Source organism: Trichoderma evansii, assembly GCF_050947405.1.
Source record: "Trichoderma evansii strain SZMC 28006 chromosome Unknown GGI43scaffold_11, whole genome shotgun sequence".
Lineage (NCBI taxonomy): Eukaryota > Fungi > Ascomycota > Sordariomycetes > Hypocreales > Hypocreaceae > Trichoderma > Trichoderma evansii.
In genome coordinates this window covers 926,609-942,776 of record NW_028145195.1, presented here as the reverse complement: position 1 = coordinate 942,776, position 16,168 = coordinate 926,609, and the positions used below count along the sequence as shown (strand labels likewise).

General features: G+C 48.8%; 5 protein-coding genes across 5 annotated transcripts; 3 read left to right on the top strand and 2 right to left on the bottom strand.

The window, feature by feature from the left end:
* The first annotated feature begins 376 nt into the window (after positions 1 to 376).
* Positions 377 to 3,116, top strand: GGI43DRAFT_62520 (transcription factor domain-containing protein). Its single transcript, XM_083210087.1, has 2 exons — positions 377 to 2,296; positions 2,389 to 3,116. Exons 1-2 carry the CDS (start codon positions 639 to 641, stop codon positions 2,969 to 2,971), a joined length of 2,241 nt encoding a protein of 746 aa, XP_083060310.1. The 5' UTR covers positions 377 to 638; the 3' UTR covers positions 2,972 to 3,116.
* Positions 2,986 to 4,478, bottom strand: GGI43DRAFT_62481 (Zn(II)2Cys6 transcription factor domain-containing protein). The gene is made up of 4 exons (XM_083210085.1): positions 4,200 to 4,478; positions 4,114 to 4,127; positions 3,956 to 4,018; positions 2,986 to 3,880 (listed from the first exon to the last, which is right to left on the bottom strand). The coding sequence occupies exons 1-4, from the start codon at positions 4,254 to 4,256 to the stop codon at positions 3,262 to 3,264; spliced, it is 753 nt and encodes a 250-aa protein (XP_083060309.1). The 5' UTR covers positions 4,257 to 4,478; the 3' UTR covers positions 2,986 to 3,261.
* A 578-nt stretch (positions 4,479 to 5,056) lies between these two features.
* On the top strand, positions 5,057 to 6,422 carry GGI43DRAFT_62574 (alpha/beta fold hydrolase). Its single transcript, XM_083210088.1, has one exon. It carries the CDS (start codon positions 5,308 to 5,310, stop codon positions 6,226 to 6,228), a length of 921 nt encoding a protein of 306 aa, XP_083060308.1. The 5' UTR covers positions 5,057 to 5,307; the 3' UTR covers positions 6,229 to 6,422.
* A 519-nt stretch (positions 6,423 to 6,941) lies between these two features.
* GGI43DRAFT_62511 (uncharacterized protein) lies at positions 6,942 to 9,753 on the bottom strand. Its single transcript, XM_083210086.1, has one exon. The coding sequence runs from the start codon at positions 9,575 to 9,577 to the stop codon at positions 7,073 to 7,075; it is 2,505 nt and encodes an 834-aa protein (XP_083060307.1). The 5' UTR covers positions 9,578 to 9,753; the 3' UTR covers positions 6,942 to 7,072.
* A 5,236-nt stretch (positions 9,754 to 14,989) lies between these two features.
* On the top strand, positions 14,990 to 15,850 carry GGI43DRAFT_406701 (uncharacterized protein). The gene is made up of 4 exons (XM_083206157.1): positions 14,990 to 15,233; positions 15,290 to 15,467; positions 15,520 to 15,573; positions 15,625 to 15,850. Exons 1-3 carry the CDS (start codon positions 15,128 to 15,130, stop codon positions 15,536 to 15,538), a joined length of 303 nt encoding a protein of 100 aa, XP_083060306.1. The 5' UTR covers positions 14,990 to 15,127; the 3' UTR covers positions 15,539 to 15,573; positions 15,625 to 15,850.
* The last annotated feature ends 318 nt before the right edge of the window (positions 15,851 to 16,168 follow it).

Sequence of the window (16,168 nt, the reverse complement as noted above, 5' to 3'; positions counted from 1 at the left end):
AAGGGAGTGTAGAAGGGGAAAAAAGGAGGCAGCGAGTATGAGGGAGAAAGAGAGAGAAGTTGCAGGCGGTGATACGATACCATCTATCATGTAGCGTCTGATGTACACCAATTCTTCTGCAGAATAGTCTCCTTGTTTCAAAAATACGTAACGTCTTTTGTCATGACAAGCAACATTTTTACTATTGCGTGCCACTGTCAACTTATGAGGCGTACGAGATAACTAAACACACATACACATCAAATATTAATAATTTAATTTTCATTTTCTCATCAGGAGAAATTAACAATTTGATGAAGTTATATCCGCTTCTTTGCTCTGATTTTGGTGACGTTTATATATTCTTACGTGAGTGCAACCGCTCCGATCGGGCGGCAGAAAGTATAGCCGCATGCACCTGACCCTCTCATCTTTTGTCTAGGCCGTTCAAGCTTGTGGAATTGACTCTCAGTCAATCACGTTGTAAAGTCATCGTTTCTCCATCTCCGATTGGATCGATCTGAATGAGTTGATGGACGATTGGTTGATTGGCTGCTGAGTGGCTTATTGATTGATTGATTGATTGATCGATTGATCGATTGATTGATACCATCTGTACGATCCCTGCCGGCAAACAATCTTCTCAACGACAGCCTACAATGTGTCAGACATCAGACGCAGACTCGCAGCAGATCCCGCCAATCGAGATCGGCTCATTTATTGCCCTACGGCCCGATAAGAGCGAGTTTATCGGCAGTGCCAGCGGCGTCTTCTTTGCCAATACCGTCTTCCGGGCCTTTGCAACAGCAACGACGGGTTCTGGTGGTTCTGCTACCAAGCGCCCTCAGGGGGATCTAGATGGCCTCGGAGCCACTGCGACCCCGGACCCCGGGTCTGCCCATGAATATGTCATGGCAGAGGAGAAGGCCCAGGAGGAAGCCGCTGGAGACGATGGCCTGGGAGTCGGTGCTGTGGGAGCAGAGGATGCAAACAAGAGCCCAGGGGCACGATCCTATGGCATTGCAGCTCCTGGATTAGGAATCCCTCCTCCTCCGGCCGTTGCTAAGCGGCTCCTGGTGGAATATTTCAGACGATGGCATCCCTTTCTTCCCTTTCTTCATGGGCCTACGTTCTTTGAAAAGGTGAATCAGTTCTATGAGCCAGGGGCTTCCCCGGCAGAGCCGATGAGCCGACGCAACAAGGTGTACCAGGCCATCATTTTCCAATGTGTGTTCAACATTGCAGACTCAAATCACAATCAAAAGGAAGAACGAGAATTGCCTGAAGAATCTCGCATCAAATCTGCTGTTGCACTTACGAGCTTGCTTGGCGTTCTCTCTAGCGGACATGATATCCCCTCATTGCAGGCTCTCCTGGCAGTGGAACTATATCTGATGACTCAGATGTCTCTACGAGCGGCTTCGACAGTTCACGGAGCGATGACACGCATTCTATACCACTGCGGTCTGCACAGGTGTCCCTTTCGATACGTCCAGCTGCCACGCGATATCTGCGATATGAGGAAGAGAATCTTTTGGTCTGCGTATGTGATTGATCGCCACTTGAGCCAAGTGCTTGGACATCCATTGGCTCTCAACGATGAAGAGATAGATGTTTGCTTGCCTGGAGCGCCAGAGGTCCATAATCCAGCCAAGCCTTTCCAGAATATTCCGGAGTCGCGCCCCTCGGCAACACCAGAAGATATTCAAACTTATGCACCAGTTGATCACCCAACTTTTGCATCAATGTCTTCTGCAGGGGACCTCACTGACGGCAGCACTGTCGCGACGCAGGAAGGCAATATAAATACAGACCAGCTTGTGTTTAGACCACAGAGCTTGGGCGAGTCTATACTTGGCTTCCTGGTGACATATTCGCGACTGCTCGGGCAGGCCCTCGACCTCTTCCACAAGTCTATACACAGCCGATCTATAACATGGGATAAGGTGCTGGAGATGACTTCGAAGATTCATGCTTGGTGGAACACGCTTCCGCCATCGTTTCAGGGAGAGGGACTTACGTCCATCTTCGTAGAGCCGCAATCTCACCACGGCCCTCCCTTTGCGATTTTATACCATCAGCTAATTCTCATCATGAACCGACCGTTCCTCTCTCTCCCGACGAATAGAACGGATTTCCAGTTCAGTCTGCAAACCGCGGTGAATGCCAGTCGAGCTATCGTTAAGAAGCTTAAACTACGGCAGGGAGATTCCCCCCTGGTGGCTTGGCCGGGGATGCTATCGGCGGCGTGGATGGCTGGACTGACCATTGCCTACGCCGGGCTGTTGAAGCTCTATCCAATGGAGAAGACGGTGCTGTATGTCTGATACTTTTTCCGTTGAATTACTCTATTAAAAGATGAATATGGCTATTCGATTAGCCCACTATCTAACTAACTTGTTATCATAGGGACCTCAACTGCGCAATCCGGCTCCTTGGCATGATGAGTCGAAACTGGAGCAGTGCTCATCACTGCCGCGTGACGTTAAAGATGCTGCTCGACAGACTAACATCGAAGCCATTCATGGAAAAAATTAATCCAGCACTGGCAGCTGATCCATCGCTCAGCATCTTGACCGACTGGAGCCAACCTGTATTTTCAACATACCAGAACCTCCTCGAGGGAAGCCGCAGCAAGCGGCGGCGTATGGACCAAAATAACAATAACAATAACAACAATGGTGTCAACATGAATAACAACGGTAACCATAGTTTCACGGGAAATTCCATGAGTGGCTACCCTGCCAGCCACTTCATAGGGCCGGATACTGCGTTCATGGGCGGCGACAATCTCTGGGACTACCCGAGCTTCCAGCCCGTTTTGGAGTACACAGGACCGGATTTCGGATTCGACGCAGATCAGTTCTCCCAGCAGGGAGAGTGGGAACGATTCCTGAGTGAGAATATGAACCCGGAATCGTCGGGACTGCTATTCAATAATGTCGGGTGGGATAACTATGTTCAAAATTTAGAAGACAGGTTAAATGTGTAAGTGACGCCGTGATTTTTCTTTTTTTGTATTATTTGTATTATTTTACTATCATTTCATACCATCTTTACGATGCATGGGATATGCTATGAGATGGAATTAGGGATGGGATTCACCAAAATTCTATGTAACTTGATCCAAGCACAGGTATATATTTCGATATTGGCATGAGAACCATTTCGAAATGAGTAAGAATACACACACTCTGAAAAGTACACATAGGTATATATGAATAATGGCTACGTAGTACAAGGTTTAATAGTGGTACATACCCTTATAAAAAACAACCTACCTTACCATACAAACTGCCGTCTAAAATCTTGAGACAAATCAAAAACTTCGCCTGGTGGCGCCATATCCCTCCCAAACATCGTGCCAGGGCCCAATGCCGGCTCTGCAGCAGTTGGAAGAGCAGTCGCCGTTGGTTCCATTGATCGTGGTGGAAATGCTTCGGCGCTGGCTCTCGAGCTCGCCTCGGCTAGGCTCTTTGGCAGCGGATCTGGTGGGACAGGATATGTTTCAAACGACGTTGGATCTGCTTCTTCATGGGTTGTGCCGTTCATGATGATGCTGCCAGTACGATTACCGATGAGGTTTTCAGTGAGGTTTCCGGCGTGGGGACTAGTGTTGTGCCCAAGGACTTCGCCTGCCCAGCGCTTCACATCGTCTGCTGTATTCAGGGGAAAGTTGTCCCAGTGGGCAATTGTGCCCGTCTTCTTGGCCTCTATTCGCCCTGCAGCATCAGTTGTTGTTGAGGCTGCCATGTTCAAAACATCCGTCCTCCTGCTTGGCTCATGCTTAAAGGCATCTTGCAGAACGGTGTCATCTGATACTTGAAGCAGCTGAAGAAGCACGGCCTCGGTAACTGCGAGACGCTGCTCGAGCGCCTCGATGTAACCTTTTGCAGGGCCGCTGAGAATCGATCAACAAATTAGCTTGACATTCTCTGCCGAGGTTATGTAGTGGCTCGAGAATGCTGCATCTTACCGCTTGTATAGCTTCGGCCACACGCATTCCCGTTTCATGTCACGACATCGTGAACAGGTTGGTCTGCAGAGGGACTCGGTCAGCCAATGAGTGACCATGTGAAGTAAAAAGAAGCCGTCTCCATAATTCGCCGATGAGCAGCGACATCTCATCCATACCTTTTTTCATCGCACTGTAATTACACATTAGCAACCCCGAGAGTCAACACAATTCTTCACCATTGCTCCCTGCTGTCTTGTCTCACCTTCTGCTTTCGAGATCTGCACCCATCGCAGGCTGCGCGGCCACGGACCGGAGCCATATGTGAGTCTTTGCCGTAGGTGGGGCCGAAAGTTGACGATGGGCTCTTGCTTCAACTCATGATCCCGCGGCGGATACGTCGTTCTTTGGTCTCCCAGCCGTGAGGGACGGCCGGTATACGGGAGGGGGCAAGAGATGGATCCTTTGTGTTAATTTCCACAAGAAAACACGAGACGTTGCAATCATTAAAGAACTAAAGAGGGTGTGAGATGGGGATTGGGAAGCATCGATTGGATTGGCAGCACGACTCGGCAGAAAGGGATCCTTAGGAGCGGCTAAAAGATGTGCCGATGGCCTGAGCCATACCGAAAAAGTTACATCACCGTGACTTTGGCTTTACTTTTTGGCTGACCGTTTATAAGGGAAAGAGCGATACTATGGTCCAATGAGCAAGAGAAGGTGCTCTTGTTTGAAAAAAAGAAGAAAAAATCAAATCTGTCATCTCTCATCTTTCATCCTTTCTACCCCCATCTTTGCAGACAAGAAGGCCTTTGTCTCGCAATGCTTGCAGCAAAGACCCCACGGCGGGGTCTCTATTGTCTTTGATTGATTGATTCCCTGCAGATACATGACGCCTCTCCAATACCACTGCGCTACGGAGTATTATTCTCTTTCTAGGCCAGTAGAGATTCCAGGTAAAGTGCATGCATACACAATGCATGTATGCCTACTTGCCAAGTACTGCTGCTGACTGACGGCCTCTCTTTTATAGGCCCGGCATTGTCGTCTACGTCGTCCTCACAAAAATCAAGCTTTCCGTGAATTGCAAGTGCAGATGAACGGGTGGAACGGCAACGGCTACTTCAATACGCTATTCTGATACGCTATTCTGGGCTACGTCCCCTCATTAAGCTCGGCACCTGGCTTCAAGTGGAATCATCCATCTGGCGGGGGTGGTGTAACCCCTCTATGTGTTATATCTATGCCATCACCGCCTATATCAACCTGTGTGACACTTTCTCAATGCCACGATATGTGTGAATATTCTTCCCAACCAGCATTTTTCTTGAAACTAAGATAGCCGTAATTGCTATTCATCACCAAAAGCCAAGATGGCTGCTCCCAGCGCTCTCTTTCCCTCTTCTTTTACCCCTTTCACGGTTCAAACACAATCTTCTCCTCCCATCTCCATCTACGGCATCCGATCCTCCGACTCGTCTTTATCGCTTCCTCCTCTTCTTCTCCTCCATGGATATCCACAATCGCACCATATCTGGCATCTTGTCGCTCCCAAGCTGACCTCCCACTACTCCCTTGTTCTAATGGATCTTCGCGGCTATGGTGCTTCTTCCAAGCCCGCCAACAATACTGAGCTCTACGCCAAGAGCCACATGGCCCAAGACTGCATTGCTGTCATGGACAGTCTCGGATTTGCCAACCAGCCATTTTATATCTGTGCACATGATCGTGGAGCCCGCGTCACTCACAAGCTCCTCGTTGATCATCCTACCCGCGTTCGCAAAGCCATTCTCCTCGATATATGTCCCACCCTGGCCATGTACAATTCGCCAAATCCCGAATTTCCCAAAGCGTACTTTCACTGGTATTTTCTCATCCAGCCATATCCTCTTCCTGAGACGCTTATCAGCGGGGCTCCGCGCCAGCTCACCGAGATGTTCTTGGGAGTCGGGAAGCATCCACTCTTCCACAAAGACGTCCTGGAAGAGTACATCAAGAGCATGGAGGATAAGGACTATGTTCACTCCACGTGTCAGGACTATCGTGCGAGTGCTACGCATGACCTCGATGAGGCAAGAGAGGATATCGATAAAGGAAGGCTAATTCAATCACCGATCAGAGTGTTAGTAGGCAAGAGAGGTGTGGTTAGTCGCTTGTTCGACGTGGAAAAGGAATGGAGAAACGTCACGGCAGATGGCGTGTCAGTTGAGGTTGAGCACATTGACGCTGGACATTATATCCCAGAACAGGTTCCGGATATCGTTGTCTCTAACATTCTCGAGTTTTTAAAGTAACAGCAATATTGAAGAGTGGATATATGTCACTTCGATCACTTATCTTCACAGCAAAAGGAACATCAAAGATGAGCAAGAAGCATCAAGATACCATGTTTAATTCTAATACATCTATCTCATTAGGTATATGGGTTATCGCAAAGACGCCGCTATCAACGGCAATCCCCCTTCTTCGTCTGAGCACAAAACAAAACCTTCTTGGCCCTTCTTCTAGTAATTTGCAAATGAATCGGCAAGCTGCCCAAGCGTGCGCATTCCCAAAATGCTTTCCGTGGTGCGCCCCGCTCGAATATGATTTCAGTTAAAAACAATAGTAAAGTCAACAGAGAAGAAAAAGACTGTAAAGAAAAAGAAAACCGCAAAACTGAGATGAGGGCCAATCCAGAATCAGACAAAAAAATGTTTGAAAGAAGAAGAAGAAGAAAAGAAGATAAAAATAGAACAACGAAGAATAAAGTCCCGCCGTAATGATGCTTTTACAGCCCATTTCTGCTGGCTCTTCCAAATGCCCTGTATCCATCGTGTCCAAACCAAAAACGCCGCCAACCTTTGAACTATGGTTTTTTGTTCCCTTCTCAGCATTGAAATCGTGTGCTTCCAGCCATTAACCGAAATATGCTCGCCAATCTAGCTGTTCCCCTCGTCTGCCCGCCTGTCCCGTTCCAATCTTCGGACTTGTTGGTGCAGGGCCGTGATGTCACCTCGCCGTTGATTATTATACACAATATACATTAATAGCCAAAAGAGGCCATGAAAAGCATTAAAAAATGTAATTTAAAAAGTTTGGGGGATGAATCTCTCAGAAGCCGCTTTGTGTATCGTAGTTTCGTTTTCGTATTTGTTTCTAGTTCTCGATGATGGTAGTCGTAGAGAGACGCTTGGTAGCCTCAGATCCTGAGCTGCTCATGGTTTCCAGGGTCAAGGATTGTACCGAATAGCGGAGGGGCTTGGTCCCGTCCTCCTCGTCCTGGGGCGTGTGAGGTTCGTCGGTAGACTCTCGGCGAAACGGCTCAAATTCGCTGCCATCGTCATCGACCTCGGAAGGGGGAGCTGTATCGAAAGAGGTATCAGCAACTGATACGTCCTCTTCCTTTTCTGCAGGCGCATCGTTATTCATCGGTACGTCCTTTTCGGTGGACGCATCAGTCTCCTTTGGCTCGTCGATCTCCTTGGGAGCATCGACCTCCTTGAGAGAATCAATCTCCATGGGGGCATCAATCTCCTTTGGTTCATCGACCTCCTTGGGAGCATCAACCTCCTTGGGAGCATCAACCTCCTTGGGAGCATCAACCTCCTTGGGAGCATCAACCTCCTTGGGAGCATCAACCTCCTTGGGAGTATCAACCTCCTTGGGAGTATCAATCTCCATGGGGGTTTCAATCTCCTTATGGGTTTCAATCTCCTTGGGAGCATCAATCTCCTTGGGAGCGTCAAGATCCTTGGGGGCATCAAGATCCCTAAAGGCATCGAGATTCTTGGGAGTATCAAGCTCTGTTGGCACATTGACGGGAGTTTCGATAATTTGAGCCAGGCTTGGGTGACGGCTATGAGATAGCTCCACATGTGCCTCTCCGTGGGGGATCGGGACAACGCCGCCTCCAAGGCGTGACCAGAACATCTGCTCTCTCAGACGTACGCTTTCCTCCCACGCTGCCTTCTCGTTCTCGTCGTCGTCTGCGCGCCAGTATCCATCTTTGATCATACGAAGGAATCCGAGGAACTGGCAAGTGGATCGTACACGGACGGTGCAGTAGCTGCAAAGAGGATACCGTTGAGCAGAATCAGCTTCGCTCACGCGGAAACGGTAGTTGCGCAGGTGCTCTGCATCCTTGCGAGATTCACCACACAGAGCGCAAGGGTAAAATTGCGGCTTTGGGACAGGAAGGAAGCTTGATGAACTCGATGGCACTGGGATAGGCTCTACTACTAGAGATCCATCGGCCACGGCGGCCAGGACAGTACGACGAGCTAGCCATGAGAGTCCCGGTGCGGCATCGAGGCGCAGTGTTGGCTCGATATCTTCGGTCAAGGTGCGCTTGTAGAAGCGAGTCTCCTTGAGATGGGGGATTGTTGTAGCTGCTGAACCATTTGCATTAGGAGGAGACTGCGGTGTGCTACTGTTGTTGCTTGAAAAGCCACCCAATGATGAAGTAGACCCGTTAGAAAGATGTACGCTAGAAGTTGAGCCACCAAGCCCAATGAATCCGCCAACAGAGCCACCAGAAACGCGGTTTCCCGAACGCTGGTGAGAAAGGTGAGCAAGCGCGAGGAAGTCTTCATATGCAGCTAGATCGGTTCGCAAGACTGGCTGGATAAGATGGGTGAAGCTGGTCGGAGGAGCTGGTGTTTGTTGAATTTCGGTAGAGTGTCTAGAAGGAGAGGGTGTTGGCTTCTCAACGATCATGTGGTCTTCGTCCTTGGCATCGAAGCCAGGAGTTGAGGGTGTTGTGTTATTGGTCTGGTCGTCACGTTCCATCATCATGGTTTCCATGACATGTTTTAGTTCAGATAGCTGCTCTTGTTGCGACTTTAGAAGGCTCTCGGAATCGGTGAGCTGAGACTTGAGCTGGTCGTTCTTCTTCTGCAACATGTTATGCTGGAATTGAGCGTCTTCCTTGGCCGCAATGACCATTTTGTTGGCCTCCTCAAATAGGGCGGTTGTAAGATTTTCCAGCTCTTGTTCAATCTTTCGCTTCTCTTTTTCTGTATCTAACCGGCCCTTGGTCTCTTCGGAAAGCTTCTGTTGGAGGAGTTTCTTCTCAGCCAGCCAGTCTCTACGTTCACTCTCTAGCGTAGTTTTGCGAATCCAGACATCACCGGCCATCATCTCGCGCTGAGAGGCCACCTGAGCCTCCAGCTCGCGAATGCGCCCGTGGGCAGTGTCTAGCTCATGACGGGTTGCTGATAACGTATCATCAAGCGCAGTTTGGTGGTTGATGGCGTGAATGAGTTTTGTGCTGAGCGTAGCAACTTCGTCGCTGAGGCCGGGATGCTGGGAAGTAGTAGAGAAGCCATCGTCGTCGTCGTGGCCGACCCCCAAGTGGGAAGTTGAAGGCCTGCCGTTGATAGACGAGCTGGCGGTTCGCATTCGGGGATCGGGCAAGGTACTCATCTCGCTGCTGGAGAAGTAGGATGAGGCCCTTGACGCGAGCGAAATGATGGGTAGTTGCGAAACTGATGGTGATTTGGGCGGTGGCCGAGGCCTATATGATGATGATGTCTCGTCAACAGATCCGGGAGTTGTTGATATTGACCGCAGATGGCTGAGAGATCGGGCTGACGAGGGGAAATGCTGAGACCAGCCGGCGACGTGGATAAAGCTGAAGGATAAGTTAGTGGGCGAATCCATGGTTTCTTCGCATTGTCTTAAGAACGAGTCATTTGTCCCGCAGAAGCGCGGGCAAGATAAGCTCAAGATTCAGGAAGGCGCTGGAATGTGGAAGCATAAAAAAATAAAATCAAATCAAACTCAAAAAAAGAAAATAAAAATTAAATTCAGATACCGGCCGGGACGTCGGAATCAAGCGATGCAGGCGGGAAACAAGAGTGGAGGTGCGGGAAAGAGGGAACATGCATGCAGGTATGACGTACGAATCCATAGTTGCAGCTTCCTCGAAGCAGAGGCTGAGTGAGCCGGGTCTTTCCTTCCTCGCTCAATCGCCGCTATTTCGCGAGCGATGCCGTCACTGGTATCAGTCGCTGTCGTTGTTTTCCGTATTCGTGTTCGTTTTGTTGCTGTCGCCTGATGGCAGAAGAGAATAAAATACAAACTCCAAAGGCCCTCTGGGGGAGGATGGCGGAAGAGAGGTTAGATGTCGGAGGATGAGGAGTTGGGAAATGAAGAAATAAAAGCAGAGTAGAATACGGTTGAGAAAGCAGCAAGCAAAGAGTCCAGCACTAGCTTGCCGCTGGCCGCAATCGGATTAATAAAAGGTTGTAAAGGTTGCGAAGTATGGTATGGCGAATAGGTGTAGTACTAGAGGTAAAAGGATGTACTATGCAGGTATCGAAAAGAAAAAGAAGTCGAAAGGAGTGCTAAATGGGAACAAAGAAAGTTCGCAGGGAAAATGGCGCCAAGCGTATGTGGCGCTGAACGCGCGCAGAACGATATTGCGGATACCCGAATGGGGAATACTAAAAAGCGAGAGGCTGATCTGATAGAGAGACCTAACAGAGCGTCGAACAGAGAGCGACGGAGGGATTCTGAGACTGGGAAGACCAGAAAGAAAAAATAAAATAAAATCAAGGAACAAAGAGAGCTAAGACGGCGTTGTCGGATGCCGGACTACGGAGCTGGTAATAAAGGAGGTCGGTCGGAAAAAGGAAGCGCGGCACACGGTAGAGAAGATTTGGCAGCGCACAAGCCAAGGATGTGCAATAAAAAACGGGCGAGGGAAAGGGTGCCGCAAAAGGGTCTAGGGCGCGTATACGAGTACGACGCCGTCGGTGCTGCAGCTGCTGCAACGTTTCTCGCCTTTCTCGCCTTGTCTTTGGTATTCGTTGAATGAGGTGTCTTTGTTTGTCGTGTCGCAAGAGGTCGATATTGAATTTGTTAGCCTCACCCGAGTCGTGGTGTTGTACGGAGTAGTAGATGGGAGGAGTAAGGTTGATAGATGGATGGGAAGCGTACAAAGCCTCTTGTGAGGGGTGCCGTGCTTGGCCTATGAGGGAGGGAAGCGGGCGGCGAATAGCCTCTCTTTCGCTCTGCCCGTTGTCAAATGGCGTCTTTTTCTTTGCGCGGGAGGCAAAAAGAAGGCCCCAAGCTTGGCTTCTCGCGCAAGCCGCACTGGGCTACAGTACTTAGCAGGTACTAGTACTACCTAGTCTGGAGAAGCTGGATGCTAGCTCCTGTGATGGTGCCAGTCGAGAAGCAAGGAGAGCCGGCAGCGCCACGCTCAAGCCTCGTTTTCACCCAATGGAGCGGGCTTTGGACCAGGCCTGGTGGCGGAGCGTCACTCGGCAGAATTCGATGCCCCGGCTCGTCTCTCGTTGCGCATCTGTTGATGCCGTGCCGAAAAGTGAGGAGAAACGCGACGAGAGAGCTGGGGTGCTGATGATGTGAGATGGAGAGGGGAAATTGATAAAATAAGGTCTGTTCCCGAGTAAGTTGACTGGTTAGCTGAGAAAAAGCATGAAGCAGTACTAGGTAGTAGTGCCAGTAGCGCTGGGGAATATTGCCATGATCATGATGACTGACTAGGTTTGAATCAAATAGGCTGGTTGATGCAATGCCCAGTGCATACGGACTACGTCAAATGGAATCAGGCGGCCCAGCCGATCTGGAGGTTCCCTCGTCACTAAAACTTGGTTGGCCTCTCTCTGCCTCTTTGCCCTGCGCGGTTCATCTATCGCCAAGGGCACTTTTGGCCTAGCCGGTGGAGACCTTGATGCAGCAGCACAGCTCCACGAGGCACATGGATGAGCGTCGTACATAGATAGCCAGGGCAGGTGGAACAAAAAGGCGAGTCAAGGGATCGCAAGGTTGGAGCAGGGCCCCCAGCTTTTGTGACTTGTGACGTGACAGCTGCGGTGTTGGGTTTGTATGTATATGTATGCTGTAGTATGTTGCACAGTAGATGATATTGCAGCATGAAGCGATCGCGAGCAAACAAAGGAAAAGCAGTTGGTGATGGTTGATACCTGAGGAGAAAAGGCCCAGAGTGACATGCAAAGGTACCTGCAGACGCTAGCGCCTTCGCTGAGCAGCCCGCGATAACCCTAACCCTGATTAGGCAGTACTTCCTTTTTTTGGAGCGGCACCGCGGCTGAGACTTTTATCTCACTTGACGTGGCTCTTGTTTCTCAGCTCGGTCTTGTTTCTTTTAGGCGCCTTCTTAGGTGCTTTCCTAGGTGCTTTCTTAGGTATCTTTCTTGCAGCTCTCTCGGTTCTTCTTTGGTGCAAGACTAACGCAGCATCTCCATCACGGCCAGCCAAAACGCTGTCAAACACTGTAAAACGCAGTACTGTATGCAAAACAGCCAATGGCGGAGGCCTGCCGCTACGACGCTACCATCAACACGCAGGGGCCCGTACTCGATACTTGGGGTAGTATCTTGGAAGTTGTCAAGGCGGCAGCGATCCGTAACTGCGCATGTATCCTGTACCCGGCCTGTGCGCACGGTCCAGATGCTGGTCTCGATCCTTTATTTCCTTTTTTCCTTTAATTCTTTTTTGAATGTCACTATTATATTATTTTCTGGCGGCTAAAGAGGCCAAAGCTCCCAATTGCCGGCAGCGAGGGAAAAACCAGCTCAGCTTCGCTTTTACGCTTTGTCGTATTCAGTTTGAAATATTGGAACAAGCAACGACGGCTACCCCTGGGTGACACTTCTGTGACTTCTTCCGATAGTACGCGGTACTACTGCACCTGCACAAGAAGGTTCCTCACCTGCAGCCATTAACAAGGAGCGTCTCGCATGCAGCTGCTCGATACATGTCTAAACTCCGGGCCTCGTACCAGGGACGAGGCTCCATCGCGGTACATGACGCCTGCGCAGAAAGAGACCAGCTGCCTTGCTCCCCTACAGCGCGTACAGCGCAATCCAGGCCCTGCAAAGGCGCGTCAGGTGTTCTCAGATGCAGGGGTATCTCGCTGCTTGGTGCTTGGGGCGCCTAGAGTGACCCATAGCCGGTGCCGTTAGCCTGTCGCCTCCATACCAGTCAGCATCTTGGCCTCTTTTGTGCATCCTCGCTTTTTGATAAGAGAGCCAATTGAGCCCTTCAATTGCTTCCGAGGCTTACCTGATGACTTCCTCCTTGCTTTGAGCCTGTGAGCGCAACAAAGACAAGAACAACGCATGAAACAACACATAACACGTCGTGTCTGCAAGCAAAACCAGTACATCGTCATCACCGGTCCAGCCAATTGATTTCGAATCGCCGTCTTTCGTCACATCAATGAATATCACAAGCATCAATCAATAGCTGGCCCCCGCGCACTCGCCACAGACAGGCCCAACTATCGGCCCCCCCCCAAAACAAAAGTCCAACGCATCTACGGAGCAATTCATCGATAAAGCCACTGCTACTCCGCAAAATCCTCCCGCTCGTCCACAGGTACCCGTATACCGTTGATTCATCCCCTAGCAGCAGGTGGTATTACTGCCTACTCGCTCGTATTTTCCAGGGAAAAAAGCAGCCGCGCGAGTGCCTTGTTTAGAGCGATGCGCTCTCTCTGCGCCATTGCAAATCCACTACCTGAAACTGACGAGGATCATCAGGCACAATTTGCGCGCGCCCCATCTCAGCGGCCTCGTATCACACTTTCCAATCCATTGCATACGAGCGCGCTCGTAACCAAAGTCCATCACAAGTCCTCTACATTGAGATATATGGAGCAGCTACGGATACAAAGTACTACTAATACCAGTTCGTCGGTACTAATGTTAAGCAGCGTGTTATTACCCCGTACAGATGCAAAAAGAGCAGCTCCCAATCGCCTACCTTGCGTGCGAGCTAGCCGCTTTCAAGCATTTCAAGGAAAAGGCACATCCAAAAAAGCGATATTCCCCAGTTCTACTTAAAAAGTACCTGAAGGGTGACATTTGTACAGTATCAACTTGACTTGCGTAGTGTAAACGCGTCACCGTCACAGTCGCCATCTGGCCTCTCTATTGCCGAAGCGCTCAGAAAAAAGGCATCATACTTTGTACTGCGTACGTCAAATGAAGATGAGCGCAAACCAGTCTAGTCCCAAATCATATTACCACTTCCGTACCGCATATGGAGTGCGCTTGATGACATTTTCTCTTTTCGTGACGTGAGGCTTGTGCCAACCCGCTAGACCAACCGATTCCGTCATCATTTCATCTACGTCGCCGGAAGTGCCGCTGCATTACCCAAGGCAGGAATTAGTTACTAACCGACCGCGACGAGCCATGTGAATATAATCAATATGCTTGTTCGCTAATGGGAAAAGAGAGAGAAGGCGAGAAAAGGCAAGAAATTAATCAGAAAAGAAAAAGAGAATGGCTTTAGAACGGCCCAAATATTACTAATTCTTTTTTGATAAAAACATATTCCTCTTCTGGATCTGATTAGAATAAATCTCTGATAAAATTACGCAGGCGTAGCCATGGATGGCTCTTATGAGATTTCTATCGATGATATTAATGTTGTATTGTACCTTGATGAACGCCGTATTGTTATGACTCCTTTTCCATATCCGCAGATTGAGCTATAGTAGCCTTCATCAAACAAGTCAATGTTTTATAAAAACCCCATGGTCTTGTCTTTGAAGTGCTTTGCATCTGGAATACTTATTTTCGGACCGTCGCTTGATCTCGCATCTCGCTAGGCTTTAGTGTTCAACAATGCTGTCTTATTAAAATTAAGTGTCTACTTACAGGATACAATTATATCTATTCCGCTGGTATGTGGTGATGGTAGAATATACAGCGCAGTGAGACATAGCACAGCGAGGCACTGCAAGGCGAGACACTGCAAAGGGAGTCATCAACGAGCCCTCACCAAGCCTTCACCAAAAAGGTTCCTTCACCAATCATGTTTGAGTTAGAATCTGCGTCCATTTCATGCTTATAGTCATATACATTGAGTTTCTTAACTTAAGCCTCGAGCCGGATGCCTTTCATGATGAACATCAGCAGGCAACAGAATCAGACCTGAGGAGACAAGACATGGCTGAAAAATATGTCAGAACACGACATGAAGTATGACACAGTAGAATTTCCAAGGCCATACAACGTATCATCAGCTGTTAAGTTTAGGCATGTGCTCTTCCTGTTTTCAAACCAAAGGATTTGGGATTTGTACGTAGCAATATTTCAGGTATCTAAGCAAGCAATTGCCTCCGTTATAGGAAACCCAGTTTGCAACAGCAACTTAAATTCAGAAACCACTTTCCATCTCTATCACTCATCTTTTTCCCAACTCATCAAAATGAAATTTGCTATTAGCACCATCTCGTTGGCTCTTGCCACCCTTGCCTCAGCCCAATGGACCTGCGACTCAGGCTTTCAATGCGGCTCAACCATTCTCAGTCGTGGTGAGTGAAGCACCGGCGTTGATTACCTAAATCGCTCACCGCTGAGCCCTTTATAGATACCAGCGACTTTTGGATTCGGAACCTGAAGAATGCAGAAACCCTCGCTGGAAGAGAAGGCAAGGACCCTTTGTGGGACCTCTTCCGCTGCAGCGGTAATCGTACTGTTTCCTTGGTGCAGCACTGCCCGGGTAGGTGCTCCTACACAGGCAACGCTGGCGAAGACAGATGTGATTCGTATGTATCGCCGCCATCCACGGGCCAATCGTAATATCGCTAAACCATTTAGGATCGATGGTGGCCATTAAACCAGCTATGGAGCAGGCAATGATGAATGTGAAAAGTGAGTATCATCACCATCTAAGTATTATATCATAGCTAAACAATTTAGTAGCACTGATGAGGACATTAATTACGGGGAATAATAAACCGACTACGGAGTAGGTGTTGGGTTCATCAAGAGTACACCTAGTAAATAATGAGTTTGCTGCAACGGCAGATCCCTGAGACGTAAATAGCAGGGAGACTTTTCTTTCTTTTTCTTATCTTTCTTTCTCTATTCAACATAGAGACAGCTTGTCTAGCCAATAGAATACAGACGCCTATATCATAACTATCCATGCCTCATGATGAAATTCCTTAAATCTTCGAATAACTGAGCAAACCGTCTTTATCACTGATTCCAGAGCTTCCCAGATTCTAGCAACATAAAAGTAGCAATCTGCTAAAGGATAAAAGATGTAAGATCTATTCATGATAGGCATATATACCTCTTATGAGTCAAAGTAATAGAATATTGTTCAACACAGGTTGGTTTTAGCAAACATGGTCTGCTTAAAACGAGTTCAATAAACATAAAAAGGTATACACACTTGTTTCAATTATGATTGTATCTTTGTATAATTTACATGACCATTTCCCATTGTAATAGCGTCCAA

Coding starts and splice junctions, on each gene's coding strand:
- GGI43DRAFT_62511 (XM_083210086.1), bottom strand. CDS start 9,577: ATGGATTCGCCCACTAACTTATCCTTCAGCTTTATCCACGTCGCCGGC.
- GGI43DRAFT_406701 (XM_083206157.1), top strand. CDS start 15,128: ATGAAATTTGCTATTAGCACCATCTCGTTGGCTCTTGCCACCCTTGCC. Junction 15,234..15,289: donor CTCAACCATTCTCAGTCGTG/GTGAGTGAAGCA, acceptor AGCCCTTTATAG/ATACCAGCGACTTTTGGATT.
- GGI43DRAFT_62520 (XM_083210087.1), top strand. CDS start 639: ATGTGTCAGACATCAGACGCAGACTCGCAGCAGATCCCGCCAATCGAG. Junction 2,297..2,388: donor CCAATGGAGAAGACGGTGCT/GTATGTCTGATA, acceptor TTGTTATCATAG/GGACCTCAACTGCGCAATCC.
- GGI43DRAFT_62574 (XM_083210088.1), top strand. CDS start 5,308: ATGGCTGCTCCCAGCGCTCTCTTTCCCTCTTCTTTTACCCCTTTCACG.
- GGI43DRAFT_62481 (XM_083210085.1), bottom strand. CDS start 4,256: ATGGCTCCGGTCCGTGGCCGCGCAGCCTGCGATGGGTGCAGATCTCGA. Junction 3,881..3,955: donor TGGCCGAAGCTATACAAGCG/GTAAGATGCAGC, acceptor ATCGATTCTCAG/CGGCCCTGCAAAAGGTTACA.